Source organism: Leishmania martiniquensis, chromosome 28 (assembly GCF_017916325.1).
Source record: "Leishmania martiniquensis isolate LSCM1 chromosome 28, whole genome shotgun sequence".
Taxonomy (NCBI): domain Eukaryota; phylum Euglenozoa; class Kinetoplastea; order Trypanosomatida; family Trypanosomatidae; genus Leishmania; species Leishmania martiniquensis.
Window position 1 is genome coordinate 144783 of NC_090163.1, and position 18978 is coordinate 163760.

General features: G+C 60.6%; 6 protein-coding genes across 6 annotated transcripts; all 6 read right to left on the reverse strand.

Moving 5' to 3' along the window:
* Positions 1–173: 173 nt before the first annotated feature.
* On the reverse strand, positions 174–1442 carry LSCM1_03054 (uncharacterized protein; the record flags this gene model as incomplete). Its single annotated transcript, XM_067320606.1, has 1 exon — positions 174–1442. One exon carries the CDS (start codon positions 1440–1442, stop codon positions 174–176), a length of 1269 nt encoding a protein of 422 aa, XP_067177216.1.
* Positions 1443–2190: 748 nt separating this feature from the next.
* Positions 2191–4578, reverse strand: LSCM1_03055 (uncharacterized protein; the record flags this gene model as incomplete). Its single annotated transcript, XM_067320607.1, has 1 exon — positions 2191–4578. The coding sequence occupies one exon, from the start codon at positions 4576–4578 to the stop codon at positions 2191–2193; it is 2388 nt and encodes a 795-aa protein (XP_067177217.1).
* Positions 4579–5315: 737 nt separating this feature from the next.
* Positions 5316–8135, reverse strand: LSCM1_03056 (uncharacterized protein; the record flags this gene model as incomplete). The annotated part of the gene is made up of 1 exon (XM_067320608.1): positions 5316–8135. The coding sequence occupies one exon, from the start codon at positions 8133–8135 to the stop codon at positions 5316–5318; it is 2820 nt and encodes a 939-aa protein (XP_067177218.1).
* Positions 8136–9329: 1194 nt separating this feature from the next.
* Positions 9330–10265, reverse strand: LSCM1_03057 (uncharacterized protein; the record flags this gene model as incomplete). Its single annotated transcript, XM_067320609.1, has 1 exon — positions 9330–10265. The coding sequence occupies one exon, from the start codon at positions 10263–10265 to the stop codon at positions 9330–9332; it is 936 nt and encodes a 311-aa protein (XP_067177219.1).
* A 1351-nt stretch (positions 10266–11616) lies between these two features.
* LSCM1_03058 (uncharacterized protein) lies at positions 11617–14004 on the reverse strand (the record flags this gene model as incomplete). The annotated part of the gene is made up of 1 exon (XM_067320610.1): positions 11617–14004. One exon carries the CDS (start codon positions 14002–14004, stop codon positions 11617–11619), a length of 2388 nt encoding a protein of 795 aa, XP_067177220.1.
* Positions 14005–15665: 1661 nt separating this feature from the next.
* Positions 15666–17564, reverse strand: LSCM1_03059 (uncharacterized protein; the record flags this gene model as incomplete). Its single annotated transcript, XM_067320611.1, has 1 exon — positions 15666–17564. One exon carries the CDS (start codon positions 17562–17564, stop codon positions 15666–15668), a length of 1899 nt encoding a protein of 632 aa, XP_067177221.1.
* Between the last annotated feature and the right edge of the window lie 1414 nt (positions 17565–18978).

Consider the following 18978-nt stretch of genomic DNA (forward strand, 5'->3'; position numbering starts at 1 on the left):
GTGTGTGTGAATTGGAGGGGAGAGGGTGGCGAGCGTATCCGCGGGCTCTGTGAGGCAGTGACCCACTTACACACGCCCTCCACCCCCTCTGCCCTCCGCCTGCAGAGAGCATGCATTCGTACGTTATGCGCTACACACACGCATGGTCCAGCGCGCGCAGTTGCCTGTGTGACTTACACGGCTGCTTCCTCCAGAAAAGCGACAGCAGCCTCTTTTATCTTCGGCTTTATCGCCTCTTTCATCGGCTCGCTGAGACCCAGCACGCTCACCACTTCGGCCAGCACCTCTTTGAATGAAAGGCTCGGCAGTTGCGCTTTCGGCTTGCTCGCCAGTACAGCCTGCACGGCGGTCGTAATCTCAACCTCCGAAAGCGGCGGTGCAGGACGGTAGGCGTTGAGGCTGAGACGGCAAACAATGTGGTCCTCTGAGTCGACGACACGCTGAAAGCCCCTTGTTGTGGCGACCATCAGACACTTGCCAGAGGAAGAGCGGCCACAGCTTCGAGTGGGGTCGAAACAAAGATCAATCCTGTACGCGCGGTAATGCGACTCAGACGATGTGGCCTTCTGTGCGCTCTCTTCTGACACCGGCGTGCATGTAACGGCGACGTTGCGCACCCTCTTATCCATCCCCTTTTCCAGCAGCCAGCCACCGCCAGCGTTCGCATGACTTGAAACTCTCGAAGAGGGAGCGAGGCTCGACGACGCGGTGGGCAACTGACCTTCTCTGGATGTCTTCTCCGAACGAGCGCGTGCCGCTTTTGGTGCCGACACGAACAACGTCACCTTGAGATCCCCCACGCAGAAGGCGGGCAGCGACGCCGTGTGGCCATCCACCATCTTCTCAGCGCAGTACGTGTAGGTGAGATGCATCTCCGACGGTGCTGTGTACGAGACTAGGAAACCTCCCTCCATGGAATGTGTCTGTCCTACCCGCAGAGCATCTTCCGCTGTGCAACTCACCGCCAATTTCGACGCGTCGAACGCCTTGCCCACCGAGTAATAGCAGTTCAGCCCGCAGATCAGCCCCGTGCCCCCAACGGGCTTGTTGCCGCCTGTGCTGGCTAGTAGCATTGACTTGCCCGAGGCACCCAAACGCTCCTTTACGGTGGCGAAATCGATTCGAATACAAAGTGTTACACTGTCCTCCTCCACGCGCCACTGGCAACCTTCGCCGACGTCCGTGAAGGATGCGGAGCGGAGTGCCTCCGTTGCGCCCGCCGAAAGGTCGCGCTTTTCAAGGGACTTGACAAAGATGTTGAGGCCCAACCATGCACCAGATTTGCCGAGCGGCTTATTGCCGCTGGTGCTGCTGATGAGCACCGACTTGCCCGACGAGCTTTCCCCGCAGTCTTTACTGAGATCACAGTAGAGGAACAGCACTGACTGAGCCACCCTCATCTGGAGGTTCTTTGCCCCCGATATGTCCGTTCGCTCCAACATGATCCAGCTCGCACAACTGTGGAAGTGGCCCCCTTTAGCAACCACCTTGAAACAAGTTTCCACTGAATGCCGAGGTAAGACTGAATGCGTGCACGTCTATCCGTGCCGAATATATATATATATGTGTGTGTATGTGCGATTAGAAAACTCAGCGGTGATGTCCTCTGCGCACGCAGGGAGTTTCGCTGAGGCAGAAAAGGGGGATAGGTGAACAGAGTGGAGGAAGACGCAAGGCGTGGTCGGAGGCGTCATGGAGGTCATGAAGTGCCGTGAGAGAGGACGGGAGAGATGGGCGGCGGAAGCGCTGCCGAGCGCAATGACTCCTTCCCTTCCCCTCTGGGACGGAAAAAAAAGGAAAGGGAGGGAGGGAGAGCCCATCTGCACACCCGAAAAACGACGCATTCCGTCTTATCCATGGATGCTCAGGCCCAGGTATACCGTTGTGCATGCCTGGCACACGAGGGCAGCCTGCACCAGCCCATGGAGTGAAGGTGCGACAACGCTGGACGAGGGTAAGAGAAGAAGACGTGGAGGAGTGGGAGAGAGACGAAGGAAACTGGGTGAGCCTACAGAGAGAGCAAAGATCAACACAGATAATTGTCGTGACCCCGTTGCCTATTGTACATCCGATGTGGCGACACCACAAGAGGAACTAAAAGAGCGAGCTGGGGGTGAAGGTGACCAGGGCAGCTCCCCCATTCACGGTGACAACACGCTGCTCATCAACTAGCGCACAATGTGCTCGACACTAAAGAGGACGCTGGCGGCGTTCGCGCATACATGAGGCCAAGGCGGCGGCAAAGTCGCGCACCACTGGCGCCACCGCTTGCGCGTTGGGGCCAACGACGGCGTCGACAAGGGTCGAGCGGCTCGCGCGGACATGCGCCTCTGCCATCGTCTGCTGCGCTGTGCAGTTCACGAGAAGACTGCTCGGCACGGCCAAGTCAGAGAAAAGTCGAGAAATGACCGGCACTCGGGTCGGCACGTCCAACGATGGCACCGCCTGGAGCGGCAGAACGGCGAAGGAGAGACAGACATCCACATGTCTGCCGAATCCCTTAGCGGTTGCAACGGCCTCCTCAAACCAGCTGCCCTCAGCGGACGCGCCATTCAGAGGCGCGCGCACGGTAGAAGTGCTGTGCCAGCTCATATTCAAGAGTGCAGCCACTTCCGCCCTCGCCTCTGCCTCGACACGGCGCCGGGCGTCGTCGGCAAAGAGGAGCGGTGGGGATGCAAAGACCTCGTACAGGTGCTGCACCGCGGGGAAGCCCAGCGCTATCAGAGACGGTGCTCCGCCACGTGGCGGCTGTAAGGCGACCACAATGCGCGGCTGCCCACCTGCAGCTGCGGGGTCCTCAGGAAGGCGACCCTCACGCTTCCACTCCGCCGTAACGCGTAGAAGATTCATGCAGAAGTCCACGAGAGTGCACGCGTAGCTGGAGACAGTGGGAAGTGGAACTTGCGCGTCGGCACGGCTCCACACCGGTGCCCCGTAGGGCCTCAACGGCACACGGTGCTTTTCGGGAAGCCATAGTTCCAAGTACTCCACAGCGCCACTCGCGTCGACCGATGTACTGAGCTCGTGGGTCTTGACAGCCACCTTGCGAGCTGTAGCGTCTTCGTCCGCTGCAACGCGCAAGACACCGCCTGCTTCGACAGTGACCGCGTCGCCTGCGGCGCGCTCCCCGGCGACGGTCACTGAGGGCTGCGTCAGCGCGCTTCTCACCCATTCCATGCCCGCTTCCAACGGCGAAACCAACGCCTGCAGCCTCACCGTCCACTGCTCCGGGTGCGACAGCGACGTTTCCAGGCTGCAAACGCTGTGCAACCACTGCGCTACCGACGCCTGGAAGCGACCAGAGGATTCCGACTCCGATTTCGTGTCGTCTTCTCTCAACACGAGTGTGCACAGGCCTGCCTCCAGTGTGCGCAGCGAGTATGCATTCACCTCGCTCGACACCCGGAGTCGTCGGCGCACGTCAAAGGCAACCTCGTCGGCCAGGCAGGATAGATTGGCAAACATTGTCTCCAAGTCTTTGCGGTCCTCACGTGCCGCTGGGGAGGCTCCGGGAAGCGTGTCCGTATGAAGGAGGGAGAGGTGGTGCGCGTGCAGTGCCTCGAGATCGGCCGCCAGCGAAGTCACGCCACGCAGGCGGCCTCCCCGCCTGTCCATGACACTCAACTTGTAGAAGTGCTGACCGACGCAAACGTTGACGTGATCAGCGTCCGCGCACGAGACAAGGGAGATGGCGTCGTACCGGCGAGCCGGGGCAGGTGGCTGATGTTCCCGCATTCTCTCCATGTGGGCCGACACCGGGTCGGCAGATGCGGCACCCACAGAAGCTACGCCGTCGTGCGCCACTCCTGACGGGTGCGGGTCACCGACCCCCCCATCGGGCGGCCCTACCCAGTCGAAGGTTTCGTCCTTTTTCTCCAGAGGCGGCTCGGCGAAGCTGATGTTATACACGGAATTGCCTAGCAGGCTGGAATACAAGCGCGGCGGAACTCGCTCGCCTGCCTGCTCTTCTGCCACTCCTGGCTGCTTGTTGCAGCGGTGCAGGTACTCTGCCAGCAGCTGATGCACGACTGCCGCTACGCGCAAGAAGGCCTCACGCGGTATTGTGGCCGCATCGGAGAAATCGCATGGCACAGATGCTGGGACGGTCACATGGAGGACGTGATACGGATATTGCAGAGGAGACGCGCGGTGGGCCACGATGTGGCGGAGCCACTCATCGTACAGTGTGTCGCGCGCTCGAGTAGGGTCGTACGAAGCGCTAGAAGGGCGAACCCGGCGAGACGCTGCGGTCGTCTGCAAGCGAGCCTGCATGGCACGCTCCGCCTTCCACTCCTCGGAGGCCGGCAGCTCAAAATCGACTGTGCGGCTGCGCGTCGGTGAGTCGACATGTACCCAAACGCGGTCGCATCCATTGGCTCCGTTTGAAAGCCCGCGAATCGCGTTGGCCGCGGCCGTGAAGATGGTCTGCTCGCCGCGGTTGTGCGCCGCAGGATCGTAGGGCCACACTGTGTTATGCGCCGCAGACACAAACGGGCTTTGCACGTTCGTCGTGCCCGTGACACCGTCATAGCCGAGCCGCTCCTTGAGGGTCACCTTCTTTTTCGCCGTCGACGCCATGACCATAGCACCTCTGCCGCGCTAACTGCTGATTGAATCGGGGTAACGCCGTCTGGCAAGGGGGGGTGCGCGGGCACAGAACGCGTCTTCGCCTGTATCAAGAAGAGTTTCGAGAGGTGCGACCTTCCGCTGACGCTTAGCGGTTTGAGTGGTGCCGATAGCGGAAGCGTCTTTCGTGATCGAGCGCGAAGCAAAGCTCTTGATAGAGAGGAGGAAAGGGGTGGGTGGGCGGAGGTCAGAGTAGGAGTAACAGAGCGAGGGGGAGAAAAAGTGGGAGGTGATGGTGGCAAAGACGAGCGACAGACTGCCACGAGCACAACACCTGAAAACCGGGGCGCCGAAGAGCGCCTCCTCTAAATCGGTGCGAGAGTATGTACCACACATGACGCAGAGAGATGCTCGTCCAGCAGTCGCGCTCCCTTGGTCGCAGAGAGCCTCGCGGAAAAGAAATAGAGCGGAAATCAGTAAGCCCCACAGCCGCAGCCACTACGCCCCAGAGTCGTCGAAAGTGGCTGCGACTTGTTCCTCTGAAGGGCAGGCGCCAACTCGGCATCCCCTCTGTGGTCTCCCCCTGCCTCACCTCCCCCCTCGAGCCATATTTCTGCGAGCAGCTTCACCCCATTCAGCATGCTGTTAAGAATTGTACGAAGGCTACATCGGGCGATACAGCCACACTTCAGTGCCGGCTTACGGGGCAGTCTTGAAAACTGCACCACTTGCACAATACACATCAGCCACTATTGCTCCTCGACAAGGGAGGTGGGCACTTTGGGGCAGGCGCGACGAGCCGCCTCTCTCTCCCACGGCGGCAACAGCTGCATGCTCAGCGACAGGCGCCCCTGCTTCGACGTCACCTCCAGCAGCGCGACGAGCTCTGTAAAAATGTCAAACACCTCTGTCACCTCCTCGCCCGTTTCGGGGTGTGGCCCCCACGAAACCTGTACCGCCACGGAATTCGCATGGTTGGCAGCATGGCGCAACGGCGATTCGCTCTCTGCGATGCTGTGGCGTGGCATGCCGCTCTTGCCACCTTTCTTGCGCGCATGTGCCGTCGCCTTCGCATCAATCGATATCTCCGGAGCCGCGCGTGTGTCTGCATGAGCTTCTGGCGCAGCAGGCGTGGCTTCCGAGGTGCTGGTCACAATCGGCCCTTGATACTTGAGTCGCTGGTGGGAGTCGTTGAGCCCTATCTCCACTTCTGAGGCGAGCTCTGCACTGTACAAGAGAAGGCTACCCTCCGTCATCTTCACAATGCTGACGGTGGTGCAGAGCTGCTGCGGCAGAGATGGCTCCTCCTTGGCCCTCTTCTGCAGCGCAAGCAGGTACATGCACAGCGTATACTCCAGCGACATGTCACCCGCGGAGCGCGAGTTCAATCGGCACGCGTTCGCATGGGTGACGATGCACTCCAGCTCCGAGTGAGGGAAGAAGAGCTCCCGCGTCTTGAGCGTGTTGACGTCCACGACTTGCGTCGGTTCGAACACGTCCTCCCCAGGCCGCGGCGTCACCGCCGTGTGTGGCGCGCTCGGTATCTCCATGTGCGCGTCCTCCATGACGCGCTCCAGCTCCAAGGCGATGCGCAGCTGGCGGTGCACCATCAAATCGCAGTAGCGGCGGATGGGCGATGTGAAGTGGGTGTACCACGGTGCTGCGACGGCAAAGTGGGAGCGGATGTCCTTCTCAGCCGGGTCGTTAGCGATGTATTCAGCCGCCATCAAGGAGTACTTAACAATTTCGCACACGGTGTAAAAGTCTTCATGGTGATCCTTCCTGATGACGTCGAGCATCCGCTGCAGCTCCCGACCAGAGCTACCGCCGGCTGGCAGACCGCGACGCGACAGGGACGCGCGCATTCGGCTCATCTTCTGCGGGTTCGGTGGTTTGTGTCGGCGCAGGAGCGCCCCTTTCGGAATGAACTGCACGATCTTCTGTGCCACACGCTGATTGGCCAGTAACATGAACTCCTCCACCAGCCAGTTCGCCTGCGTCTGCTTCTGTACGAAGAAAGAGATCGGAGGTGAGTTCACTTCGTTTTTCTCGAAGCGGAACGCGAGCCGGGTGTTGCCGACGACCACCCGTCCGTTCTCCAGCGACTGTTGGCGAAGCTTACTCGCGAGCTTGAAGAGATGCTTGACGCTCTGCTTAACCTTGTCGCGAGCAGCCTCTTCGCTGATGCCGAGGTCGGACGCCGCTTGCGTCACGTCGAGTACCACCGTGTCGTCATCCTCGAGAATCTGCTGTGCCTGCTCGTACGCTAACCGGCACCGACTGCGAATGACACTCTGTCCGAACCACTCGCACTTTTCTCCCGTCTCCGCCTCAGAGATGAAATGCCCACTGCGGTCGAACTCAAACAGCCCGGAGAAGGCAAACTTGTCCTCGCCGGGGTTCAAGCTGCAGTGCTGCTCGCTCAGCCGGGACGGCAACATGGGAATCACTCGATCCACGAGGTAGGTCGAGTTGCTGCGCCGTTGCGCCTCTTCGTCAAGGGCCGTCCTGGGCAAAACAAAGTGGGAGACATCCGCGATGTGTACACCCACGTGATAACCGCCATCTTTGCGTGGTGCAATACTGAGGGCGTCGTCAAGGTCACGCGCCGTCGCGGGATCGATGGTGAAGACAAACTCAGAATCGCGCAAATCGCGCCGCCCCATTTCGACCAGCTCTGCCGGTGACGGGATCGTGAAATCTTTCAGCACACACGCCTCTGCCTCCTCCGAAAAGGGCTCGTTCATCACATCGCAACTTGTGCAGATGGCGTGGCTTGCTACCGCCATGGTGGAGGCATCGCCGAGAAAGCTGTGTATTTTGCTCACAAGCGCGTTTGGTATTCGCGGTGCCCTTAGCACGCTGCCATCCTCGCCACGCTCCACCTGGAGGGAAAAGAGTGAAGTGCTGATAGTCGCATGATAGGCGGGCATGATGTCGCACCCCTTCACCACCAGCTGGGGGTAGAGCTGATTGAAGGGGCGAAAGCGGTAGTAGTGCATCCTCTGCAGCGCCTCGCCAGGCTGCAACTGTCCGTCCGCAATGCGGGCCACGTGCAGCCGCGGCAGGTGGCGCTTCAGAATTCGGATGACACGACCCAGCGGCTGCTTTTCTGGCGGCCAGTTGTACGAGGACGGGGCCCCCATCCTTGTCGCGAGGGAAACCTCAGCCGAGGCATTCTGAATGATCTCCTCCGTAGACTCGGGTGCAATGAGCTGCACGATGTGGCGACCATCTGGTAGCGTAGACGGCATTGCCTGCAGCGCATCGTCGCCTTCCTGGTATGTCGAACCACTGCCCGCCGCTGCGCTGGCTGCTTTCGGCGCCTGCTGCCACTGCGCTCGCGGCAGAAGCTCCGCTGCCACCACGTCAGAGTGCAACGCAGGCCCACGCAGCTCGGCAGAGTTCAGCACCACATCGCACGGAAAGGTGCTGCTGCGTAGAAATGAAAGATTGTTGCTGTAGCTGCGAAACACGTTGACACGGCCAATGACGACAGAGCCCTCTCTCACGCGCTTTTCGAGATCTGGGTCGCTGCCGAGCGTGTAGGCATACGTGATAGCGGCCATCTCCCTTGCCTCGCGTCCACTGGAGAGTGAAAAATTCGCTTCCTTGACGTCGTTGCGACTTGCTCGACCAACACCACCGGAAAGGGAACGAGCAAGGGGCTCGAGCGGCAGAAGAAAATCAAGTGTGCGGAGACAAAGCAGTCCCACGTCGGTATCTGCGTGGGCGCCACGGTGGTGACAGGCAGGAGCCAGCGATGCCGTGGGAAGGCAAGGGGCGCGAACGCCCGTGAAAGAAATCGTCAGCAGGATAGCTGTAGAGCAGACGGTGAAGATATGCTCAGCCGAGGGGTCAACCCGATTCGTCTTTCATACGTTAAGAGTGAACAGTTTGTCAGCTCCTATGCGAGGGGGAGCACACACAAGCAGAGGAGAGAGCAGTGGGAAAGAGCACAGGCGCAGGCAGCATCGCCCTCTGTTGGCCGCGGAAAAGCTTGTGGTGCGCACTGGCTACCACACGAACGATGAGCAGGAGAGCAGTGACAGGAGCGCAGTCGATGGCAGAAAAGCGGATGCAAGGGAAAGCGAGGGGTACGGAGAGGGGGGAGGGAGGAGGAGAGGCGCGTAAGCAGAGCTGCGACGATCCTGATGGTTGGCAAATCTTCAAAAGAAACAGCGAAGCCAAACGGCGTAGGCGGAGAGGGTGTGAAAGGGAGCGAAGAGGGGATGGGTGGGCGGGTGCGTGAGTGTGTGTGTCGTTCTGCTGGTGGTATTCGCACCGAACCGAGCGGCAGAGTTCGCGCCGGACGAGGAAACGGAATCAATAATGCAGCCCTGTGAAGAGGGGAGAGGAGTAGAGAGAGACACAGAGTGACCGCGAAAGGACGATTCGAAGAGGGAGAGTGAAGGGCGAGCCACAGCTTCACCGAGAGGGTGAGGTGGAAAAGGGAGCGCATCAGAAGTGCATCCAGCGTCGGCGCCATCGTGCTTTACCCTCACAACCGAGGACAAGCGCAGTCTCTTAAAGGTGTGTGTGCGTGTGTGTGTAGGTGTGCTGAAACTGCCGGGAGGAGGGGAGCACGCAGGAATGAGGAGCCCCTCACAGTACCGCCAATAGCGCGTCAAAAGTGAACGGACCGGGGGCAGCGAGCCGCCTCACATGACGACACGGCATATTCACCCCAAGACGTGGCACCCGCACGCACCAGCGCATGAAGCGGCCACCGATGGATGAACGAACGAGGCAGCTTGGGCACGTCAAGCCCTCTCTTCATCTGAAGAAGACGAAGTCGTGTCTTGAGCGCCAAGGAAGGCGGCGAGCGAGAAGCCGTTTGAGAGCGGTTCGATCGCCGTTGCGATAGCGGATGCCGTGTCCTGTGCACTGCCTGCCTCGTTGCAGTTGGCCGCAGAAGCAGCGGTCAAACCATCGAAGAGCAGGATACCAGCCGGGCCCTTCTCTGGCGTCGGCGACTTTCCAAGCGCCGAGATCGGCGTGGTCATCGCCGCGTCGTCACGCAGCCACGCCTGGCCGCGCAGCCCTTTCTCCAGCAACTCCAACACGTGTGCTCGGAGGTGCGGTACCATGCCGGCGCGCACCCCACCAACTAAATCACGCTCAGTGTCACACACATGCAACGTGCCGCGGAGGGCGCGCACCCCGTTTGGCACCCGTTCCCTTTCGATCACGCTCATGAGCGTCTCGAGCGTTTGCGGGGACGTGCCATAGGTGGCGGGCACGACGTGATGGATTGCATAGTCTGCTGCAGGCGTCCACATGGCCTGCTCGGCTGCCAGCTGTGCTGCAGACGGGACAAACGGTGCAGCGCCGCCCTTGGCTGCGTTGTGTCGGCCACCCAGTTCCACCTGCATGACGTATTCCAACACCTGATGCACCATACGGGCTGCTGCCTGCTCCGACAAGAGGTCAGCCTGCGCGCGCTGCTGCTGCGCCCGTGCAGAAGTATTGCCACGGTCCTGCGCGAGGGCTTCCTGTGCCGCCTGTATGTTGAGCCCTTCCGCAGTGCCGCTACGGCGGGGGCGCTTGCCACTCGCATCGGCGCCGCTGGAAGGCGCCGGGTACGAAGCCCCTTTGGCATCTGCTACGCGTTTGCGGCTCGACGGCGAAGCCCAAGCACTGCCTTTATCGTCCGGCGCTGCTGTTTTAGTGCTGCGCAGGAGGTCATTCAGGTCCATGGGCCCGCAAGCAGGATGTGGAACAGCCAGGGGGAGAAGAAGCAATACTTGCGTGCGCGGTAATACGGCGTTGGACAGACCTGCGAAAACAGAGAAGAGGTACGGCCACTGGTGTGGTGCGCGATGGTGCCGCCTACGGGTTCCCTCTCCCTTCCGTACTCACAGCGGAAGCAGAAGACTTGGCGTAGCTGGGGCACTTTGTTCAGCACCAGTGCGCGCAGCGATTCACGCAGCAAAAGACAGCAGGTACAAGATAAGTGTTGACCGAGATGAGGCGGATCGTGTGGCCGCGGGCGCAATATACGTAAGGGCCAGAGGCTCCAGGGAATAGAGAAGGCATTTGAGAGGATAGGGAAGCGGATTCGATATTCGGCACCACAGACACCACGGGCACACACCGATGCCTTTGGAGGGGCGGGGCGTGGGTGTTTTGGGTGCGGGCGAGCACTACAAGGCACAAAGGGGCGCGGCCCTGCCACCCTATCGTGGACTGACGCGCTCACCTCACCTCCTACGGTATCCCTAGCGACACGGCGAGGCGATCGAGGTGATAGCGCGACAGCAATGCGCCCCCTCCACACACACACACACATACACACTACCCCCGATCTATCCTTGTTTCAGGCAACGCTACACTCCAAGGAGGGAGAGGGATTTATCACGGGCGCCTTTACCAGAGGCAAAGTCAACGAAAAGTCGACGACAGCGCACTCGGCCACATTCGGGTGTGTGCGCGTGCTACGATGTGAGGGGATAGACGAGCTGCCTCGCTGCAGTCGGTCGAGGTCGGAGAGGTGGAGGGGGGGTAAAGAGGAAGAAGTTATCAGCCTTGTATAAGTTTCTCACCACACCTGCGCGCGTTACGAATTAAGCGTTAAGAGGAAAACCGACCAGCAAAGAAGCACCGCTGGGAGAGGGGGAAACGAAAGAAAAGGTCGTGAGTGGAACGTAGGGAGAGCAGCACCGAAGAGGTGGGGGCCGAGGTGACGTGAGTGTGCAATGGAAGCCCCCGAGCACAAACAGCAGCAGAGGTGCCGTTGCTGCGTAGTCTGCGCACTACCGAGCCGCCCTCACACCCTTCCCCCCCTCACACACACACTCCACCACCGTTCTTTCAAATCATCTGCCCACACACCGGCCCACCGAGCATCACTAATCGCATCATGGCTGCCACATACATTCGGCGCCTGCTCCAAAGAGCCGCCCTCGTCCCGCGTTGCAGCCGTCGCACACCCCACTGGCACATGAGCAGGCCCCCCTTCAGGCGTGTGCGCGGAGAGCAGCCAAAGGGCACAGGAGTATCCACAGCCACTGGCTCCTCTCCCCACCCCCATCGCTGTCTCAGACCCTTCTACGGTTGACGCTGTAGATAGGTGGAGAGAATAGCGCTCATGGGCGGCACCGTGTAGGCTGGCTCACCGAGCACCTCAGCTAGCCATCGATCCGCCTGAGCCGTCTGCTGCGCGTTGGCCAAGGCGCCTTCTCGGTTCGCTGTTATCGTTGTCTCCTGCGAGTCTTGAATCGCATTCATCTCCTTAAAGAAAGACTGCAGCTGAAGTTGCGCGGCCTTGTCGCCCTTCGCCACGAGACCCGCAGCGCTCGCCTCGTCGCTGGCTCCGGCCCACTCATAAACGAAGGACTGCGCCGTGGTTGCCGTTTCCTTCGGCAGCTGCAAAATTTTGAAACCTGTTGCAGCGTCCACAGCCGCGAGACGTTGACCATTTCGATGCAGTGGGGCAATGTGGCGCAGCGGAAAGCGAGAGGCGTGCGCGATGCGGCGCACGACTTCGCCCAACTGCGGACCCTTACTACTACTGGCAGCACAGCATCGAAGCTCGACAAGGGATGTGTCATCAAGTGCTGCTGCCACCGTCGCGTCCGTTAAAGCGCTCATGGCGGTGATGAGCGGTTCGCCCACACTGAACAGCACCGGCTCCTCCGCACACTTGTCGAGTGCCCAGAAAAAGATATGGTGCTCTCCGGCTGCCACGACATGCTTGCAGTCGGGGGCCACGACGATCTGGCGCAGCGGCTGCGTCTCGGTGTACTGCGGCAAAAGCTGCAGGAGTGGCCAGCGCTCACCAGGCTTGCAGGTGTGCACGGAATACACGTGCAGACAGTCATCCGCAACGAAGCAGAGCGAGTCGTCCGCGGACAGGGCCATGGCCTGCACTTGCCGGGAGGGGGTCGCCATTGTGGAGTGGTTGTGCCAGCCGCCAGACGAGGTGCCGTATGTGTCCTGTAGCGTGAAGGCAGTCTGCGCCCAGCACTTCATCGCCTCAGAGCTCAGTGTGAACACTCGCCCGCCTCGCTTGTCTACCTCCAGGGCCAGCACAGCGGAGCGGTGCGGTGAGTACACGGCTTGCGTCTCCACATGCTGCTTACGCAACGCGTCATACTCCCAGAAGCGCAGCAGCGGGGGCAGCACCGTAGAGGAGAAGGACTCGTACGTCACGAGAGAGCGGCTGTCGTTCAGCATCCCGACAAACTGAATTCCGTAGCGCGGCGGACTCGGGATCGTCTCCATCTGCGAGGACACGTGCAGCGAGTAGAGACACTGCTGCGTGTACGGGTCGCACACACGCAGCACATTCGGCATTCCCGTCAGAATCACCGCCGGACTCCCTCGCCACTGCTCAACAACCAGCCCAGTGCACACATCCTCCGCGGCCCACTCGATGCCCTCCGCCGACGCTGTCACGCGCATCTGAAGCAAGTCCGCGACGGCCAGCGTGGATGTCCCGCAGGAGAGCAAGAGCTGCGACCCTGCATCGCTGAAGGGCGTGATCCCCTGCAGCGTCCCCAGCTGCACCGTGACCTTCTTGTGGCCAAAGGACACCAAGTCCCAGATTATTAGCACCGCCTCGCGGCCGCCGGTGAAGACTGCGGTGCCGTCTAGAGCAAAGGCAAGTGCTGTCAGTGGCGTGTGATGCCAGTGGTCAGCAAAACAGTGTGCCTCTTGTACCTCCGTGTAGATCAGCAACTCGCCACGCCGACCGCCAACCGCGACCGCCATGCTCGTTGGACTGCAGGCAACACTTTCGATCTGCACATTCACGGAGCGCGACAACAGAGGCGGACAGGGCGGGCGGTGCGGCTGGTGTGCAGAGAGACGGTCCGTGAAGCAAGAGTAGAGGAACTCGCTCGCCTGCGGGACGGCTAAGACGATAAGGCCAGTGAAATGCCCAACGGCGAGATACCCATGTGGCACGGCTTCCGGGAAGGTGTGCACCACCACCGCTGCCGGCGCACTTGTCGCCTTCGTAGATGAGGCGGGGCCCAGCGCCACCTCGTAGGCGCCGGCTTTCGTTAGCAGAACGGCGAGCAGCTGTGCCTGCTGCACGTGGAATTGGGCAGCGACCACAACGGAGGCCGTTGAGGCGGCCGCAGAGTTTGCCGTCCCGCTCGCCGACTTTTGCTGCCGGGCCCTGACGGCTACGCCATCGTCGGCGTCTGCAGCCGAGGAGGCAGGTGAGGCTGGTGGAAGTTCAATCGAGGATGAGCGCACCAAAGAGGGTGCACCACCCTCGATCGCAAACTCAAACCAGGTGGCCTCAGCGTCGATGACGTGCAGCACCGCCTTCGCACTTGAAGCGATCTGCAGATGCACGCCGCACACGCGGGACCCGTTGAGTCGCTCCACGCGAAACTTCCGCAGTGACTTGGGCGCGTAAAACGCCACGGCGGTGTCCTCTGCCACGCACACCACCTGTGAACAGGCGGCGAAACAACTCTGCATCCCCTGAAGACGGTCGGATTTGGTTGTGTGCGTCTGCACGGAAGAGGAAGTCGGGAGTCGCTTTACAAGAGGAGTGATGCTGCTGTTATTAGCGGTGTTTGTGTGTGTGTGTGTGCGAGCACTGAAGGTGAAGTGCTCGTGTGGTTCTCTTTGAGCGAGAAATGAGTACGCCACAGAGAGCCAGAGGCGGGACTGCACCGGAGCACACGCCACTGCAGCTGCACGCCCGAGATGGAAGAAGACAGTGAAAGGGTGGTGGCGGCCAGCGACTTCCATGGCGACAGGAGAGAGGGCAAAGAACAGGAGGGCGCGTGCGCGGTAGAAAGGGGTGCAGAGGGGATACCTATTCCCTTTTTCCCTATCAACGGGTGGATACAGGACCACGCGGGACACTGCTAGTGTCACCCTCACCACTCCCTGTCACATAGAGACAGACTAGTGCACGCAGACACGTCCGCCTCATCTGTCTTCCGCTATCCGCCAAGATAGGGAAGGAAAGGGGAAGTGGCCCAGGGGACGAGAGGAAGCAGCCGGGCTGGAGAAGGCAGGATAGAGAGCAAGACCCTTCTGCTCACCAGAACGCGGCCTTCCTGCCTGCAAGCCACGGCTGAAGCCCTTTTGCACGCAAGCTGGAATGAGAGTGTGCCCAATGGGGCATACACTTCCATGCAGCCATGAGGTGAAATGGTCGCCAGTGACACTACCCCAACCTTCCTGCCGCGCTGCCGGGGGACTTCCTCGTCCGTCCGCGAGGGGCTCCTCCTCATTTCTTTCCACCTTCACTTGCCCTCCGATCGTTTGCCTCGAAGGCCCCTGGCTGATGGGCCGAAGATGCAGCCATGGAGGGAAGGGAGGGGGGGCAGGGAGGCGGTAGCGGCGACGAGTCATCACGCTCACATTCGTACAGGCGTACACCACAAACCGAAAATAACACAAAAAGTGAAATGCAAAAAAGTGCCAGAGAAGGCGCTGACGACGACGGCGGGGGAGGGCGACGTGAGGGCGCGCAATGCAAAAGAGAGCAGCGGGAAAACGCACGCTTGAAGCCAAGGCGGTGCGATGCGCAAACGCATGCGCGCGCGTTGACCCGTCCGTCTGTCTCTCTCTCTCTCGGGTGACGGAGGGGTGAGGAGACAAGTCTGGAGGAGCGAAGCGCAAACGTCTTGAGAGGCCCACCCATTCGGTCGCGCATGAGCAGAAATATGGGCATGTTAACATATATCGATAGACACATGCGTGATAAGAGTAGTGCGCGCCCCGACAGAGGAGCGCCAGCATCTTTCTGCTGCCGCCGCTGCCTTAGTTATCTTCACGCTGTCATCTACCGTGCGTAACCCCACCTGCCCCGTCAGACCGAGGCACTTCATCGGCAGAGATGTAGCGGGGTGGCAGGCAGGGGGAGATGAGATAAAGCACCATGTATATCTCCGTTGAAAGCCCTGCTGCGAGGGCTCTGACTCGAAAGGCCAAGAGGTATCTGATACGTGCTGCGGCTTCATTTCGAGCAGCCTCCGTAGCAATAGCAGCCGCTATCGAGATGACGCTGCACTTCTTGTGCCGCCCTGACGACTGCACCAGTGTGGATTATGCAGCTTTGTGGGGTGCGGCCATGCTTCACATCGAAAAACGCACCAGAATACACCGACGCCTTTGTTGGTGGTCTACGCCGACCTGCTATTGGCGGGCCGCACAGCCGAGGTGCCGGTGCCGCCGTAGCGGTCGAACTGGTTGGTCGAGTTGAGAGGCTGCAGCTCACTCGGGTTGATCCCGACCACATACACCGGCCGCCTCCACCCGTTGCAGCACGTGCGGATAAGATAGATGAGTACGAGGCTGCCCAGCAGGATGAGCCCTGCCCGCAATGGGTTTGCCTCGGCGTAGGCCACAGACACCTGAAAGGCACGTACGCCAGCGGCCTTCACGAAGGCCCACGCACTTTTTGCGAAAGACGTGATGGAGTCCAGAAGCGTGGCACCCGCGTTTGGGGTGCTCGAGGCGCCGCCGCTCGCGCCCCTCTTTCGCCCGTTCCCCGACGGACTCTTCGTCGACGTCGTGGTGGTGGATGTCGCCATTGCAGTTGGATGCGGCGTGGAGTGGTTTGGCTCCATCTGTGACGACGACTCGAGAAGAGGCGGCCCCGTCAGCAGAGAATCATCGGTCCTCGATGACGAAGCGGACGGTGCGTCGCTTCTCAGGGACGCTGACGAGGAGTTCGCGGTTGCATGAGAGCCGCCTGTGTGGCTGTCGTCGGCCCAAGAAGGTCTCTCCGCGTCCGTTTCCTTTGAACCGGAGACGGGGGCCGGCGACGGGGTCTCTGTGACCGGTTTCGCCACTTCATGGCTCGACGATGGGCCGCTGCTGCTGCCCAGGGTGTAGTTCGTGAGTGGCGAAGACGGGCGAACGATATTATTCCCTGACGCCCAGCCAGAGCTGGGCAGTACCGGCGTGGCAAGGATGTTGCTGCTGATCTCCTTGTCACGACTTCCGTCCGCAATAGACCTTGCCGGGACACTGCCCCTCAGTGCATCGGGGGCGCGCTTCGACATGTCCTCGCCATGACGGCTCAACGCATCTTCAAAGCTACTTTTTCTCTCGGTGTCGTTCGCCCGAGCCGACTTGTCGTCGAAGCGATAAATAAGGCGACCGTTGAGGGGCTGTGGGTGGCGTGCGTTGCCTAAGCGCTGAAAGCCGTTCGGTGTCGACTCTGCCGAATCACGCAGCTTAACAAGCAGTATGGGTGGAAGAGAAACCGGCGACGTCATCACGACCCAGCGCACGTTTTCGGTGCAAGGCGGGTGCGTCTGGGATCCGTCGTAGAGCAGGTAGCTCTGGCGCTCAGGAAAGAGGGAGCTGATAGAGAGATCCTCTGCCAGGAAGCACGTCGTCATGGCATGAGGCGGCGGGAGGGTGGCGCCGGCGAGAATGTGGCTCAGCGCGCGCGCAGAGGTGCTGTTAGTCGTGGCGGAGGCCTCTAGCATCACGGCCACCATGAGCGACTCGTGCTTCTTTTCGTCCGAGCCATCTTCGGCGAAGGAAATGTGCATTTCGGCGGCAGGGCGAAGCATGCGAAGCCGGTGCACCGGCACGCCATGGAAGGTCAGCCCATTGAAATGGTACACGCGTGACGCGTTCAGCGGATCACGAACGGTGCAGTCGCTCAAGTCGTCCGGCGAGCGCCCCTGTTCCTCAAGTCTGACTGTGCTCATTTCACCCTCGTTCACGATTCGCACCTGCGTCACCTGACGTGGAAAGATGCACTCCGAGGAGAATTGCAGTTGCCTAAGCGGGGCATTGGTCACAACCTCAGCCGGGTCCACGTGTGTAAAGGATATAGGGCTCTGCCTGCTACCCGTCAAGCACAGCTGCGGCCACGCACTCAGGTTCGAATAGCTCCAAGAGGCGCGCGGGTCGCCAAAGCTGTTGGGCACCAGCCCTGCGGTGCCGTATTTGCCCTCGTGGTGGGAAAGCTGCTCGCCCAGTCCACTGACGGTAACAGGAATACCACAGAGGAGCAAGAGCTGCGCGATGGTGAGGGCGACGCACAGTGGAAGCGACCGCATGACGAAAAGAGGAGCGGGCGAGGGAGGGGACGATGCACACAGGGGCATCTGTGTAGGGGAGCTGCGCTTCCGGTAGAACGCTCGTCAGAGGTGTGCCCTCTAGCACGGCTTGCTGTAAAAACGTTGCAGAAGAAAAACAACAGTGTACACGTGTGCAGGGCCGGCAGCAGGTGGAGTGGTCGGTACGTGGCGATTCGCCCAGATGGGACACTGAGTACAATGACGCAATGGTGTCGCTCAGTGCACACGGCCACATGCGTGAGGTGCATCAGCAGCGAGTAGCCCAAAAACATCACCCACGCGCGGGAAGGGAGAGAAGGGGGAAGCGGTGGAGGACACATCAGGGAGGCTGACGGGCAAGAGAGACACGCACGCGCGCGCGCAAGCACGAGCGCAAAACGGAAAACACTAATCGCGCTTGGAAGAGGAGCGCGGAAGCCTAGTCGGCTCTTGCAGAGATCGACTCACGGTCGCAATGCCCCAGTCAGCAGCGTCTTCTCCCTCCGAGTCACATTCGATTCTCTTCCTTTGCCATGCTGAGTTAAGCTCTGCACATTCAAGTCGGCCCCCTCCGCCTCCTCCTCGCCCGCATCGCTCCAACGGCTTCCCCGCCTCAACGCGTTGCCGTGCTGAAGGAAGACACAGCAGCACAAGAAGCATACGAGGTGTACGTTCGGTGGTGCGTGGCGCAGGTATGCGTGTATGAGTAGGTGGAGAGAAGGAGCTGGCCCGATGATGGCGTAAGACAGAGCACGGAGGATGTCCCTTTCACTAGCACACCAGTGACGCTGACGGCACCGCAGTGTCGTCGCATTTCATAGAGAGCACGTGCGGCCGCATCGAGATTGCATGGGGAAGAACATGGCTGATGTCTCTGTGCCAGCGGCTGAGGACGGAAAGTGAGGAAAGACGCCGGCCGAGTAGAGGCGGCGCGCGGGCGCTGCTCCTCGAGCCTCTGCCCCCTAAGCAGACAATCACTCTCCTGTTTCATCGTGCTCTTGTCGGTATGCCTTTTACCCGCCGTCTCCGCGGCGGTCGTGACCGCGGCCTCGTATCGCGTGTCTAGCGGCAGTCACCACTCCCTTCGCTGCATCTCGCCGACGTGGCTCGAGCTGCCAAGAAGATGAACGGCTGCGAATGCTGAGGGAGAAGGAAAGTGGCCTACGCGCGAAAAATAAGGACCGGCAGGGCCACCAAAAACACATGCACGCCCCCCAAATGCCCCCTTCTCTTCTTTCTGCACGTTGCACCATCTCCGGCACAGCCGTTCCATGAAGCCTCTCTCGCGCCAAGCTCTCATCTTCTTCCAGACCCGTCCGCCCCATACCTCCAAATGAAAAAGCGCTCGCCGCCGACACAAACACCCCAATAGGCACACGCACCGCCGACAACGAATGAAACCGCACAACAGTGG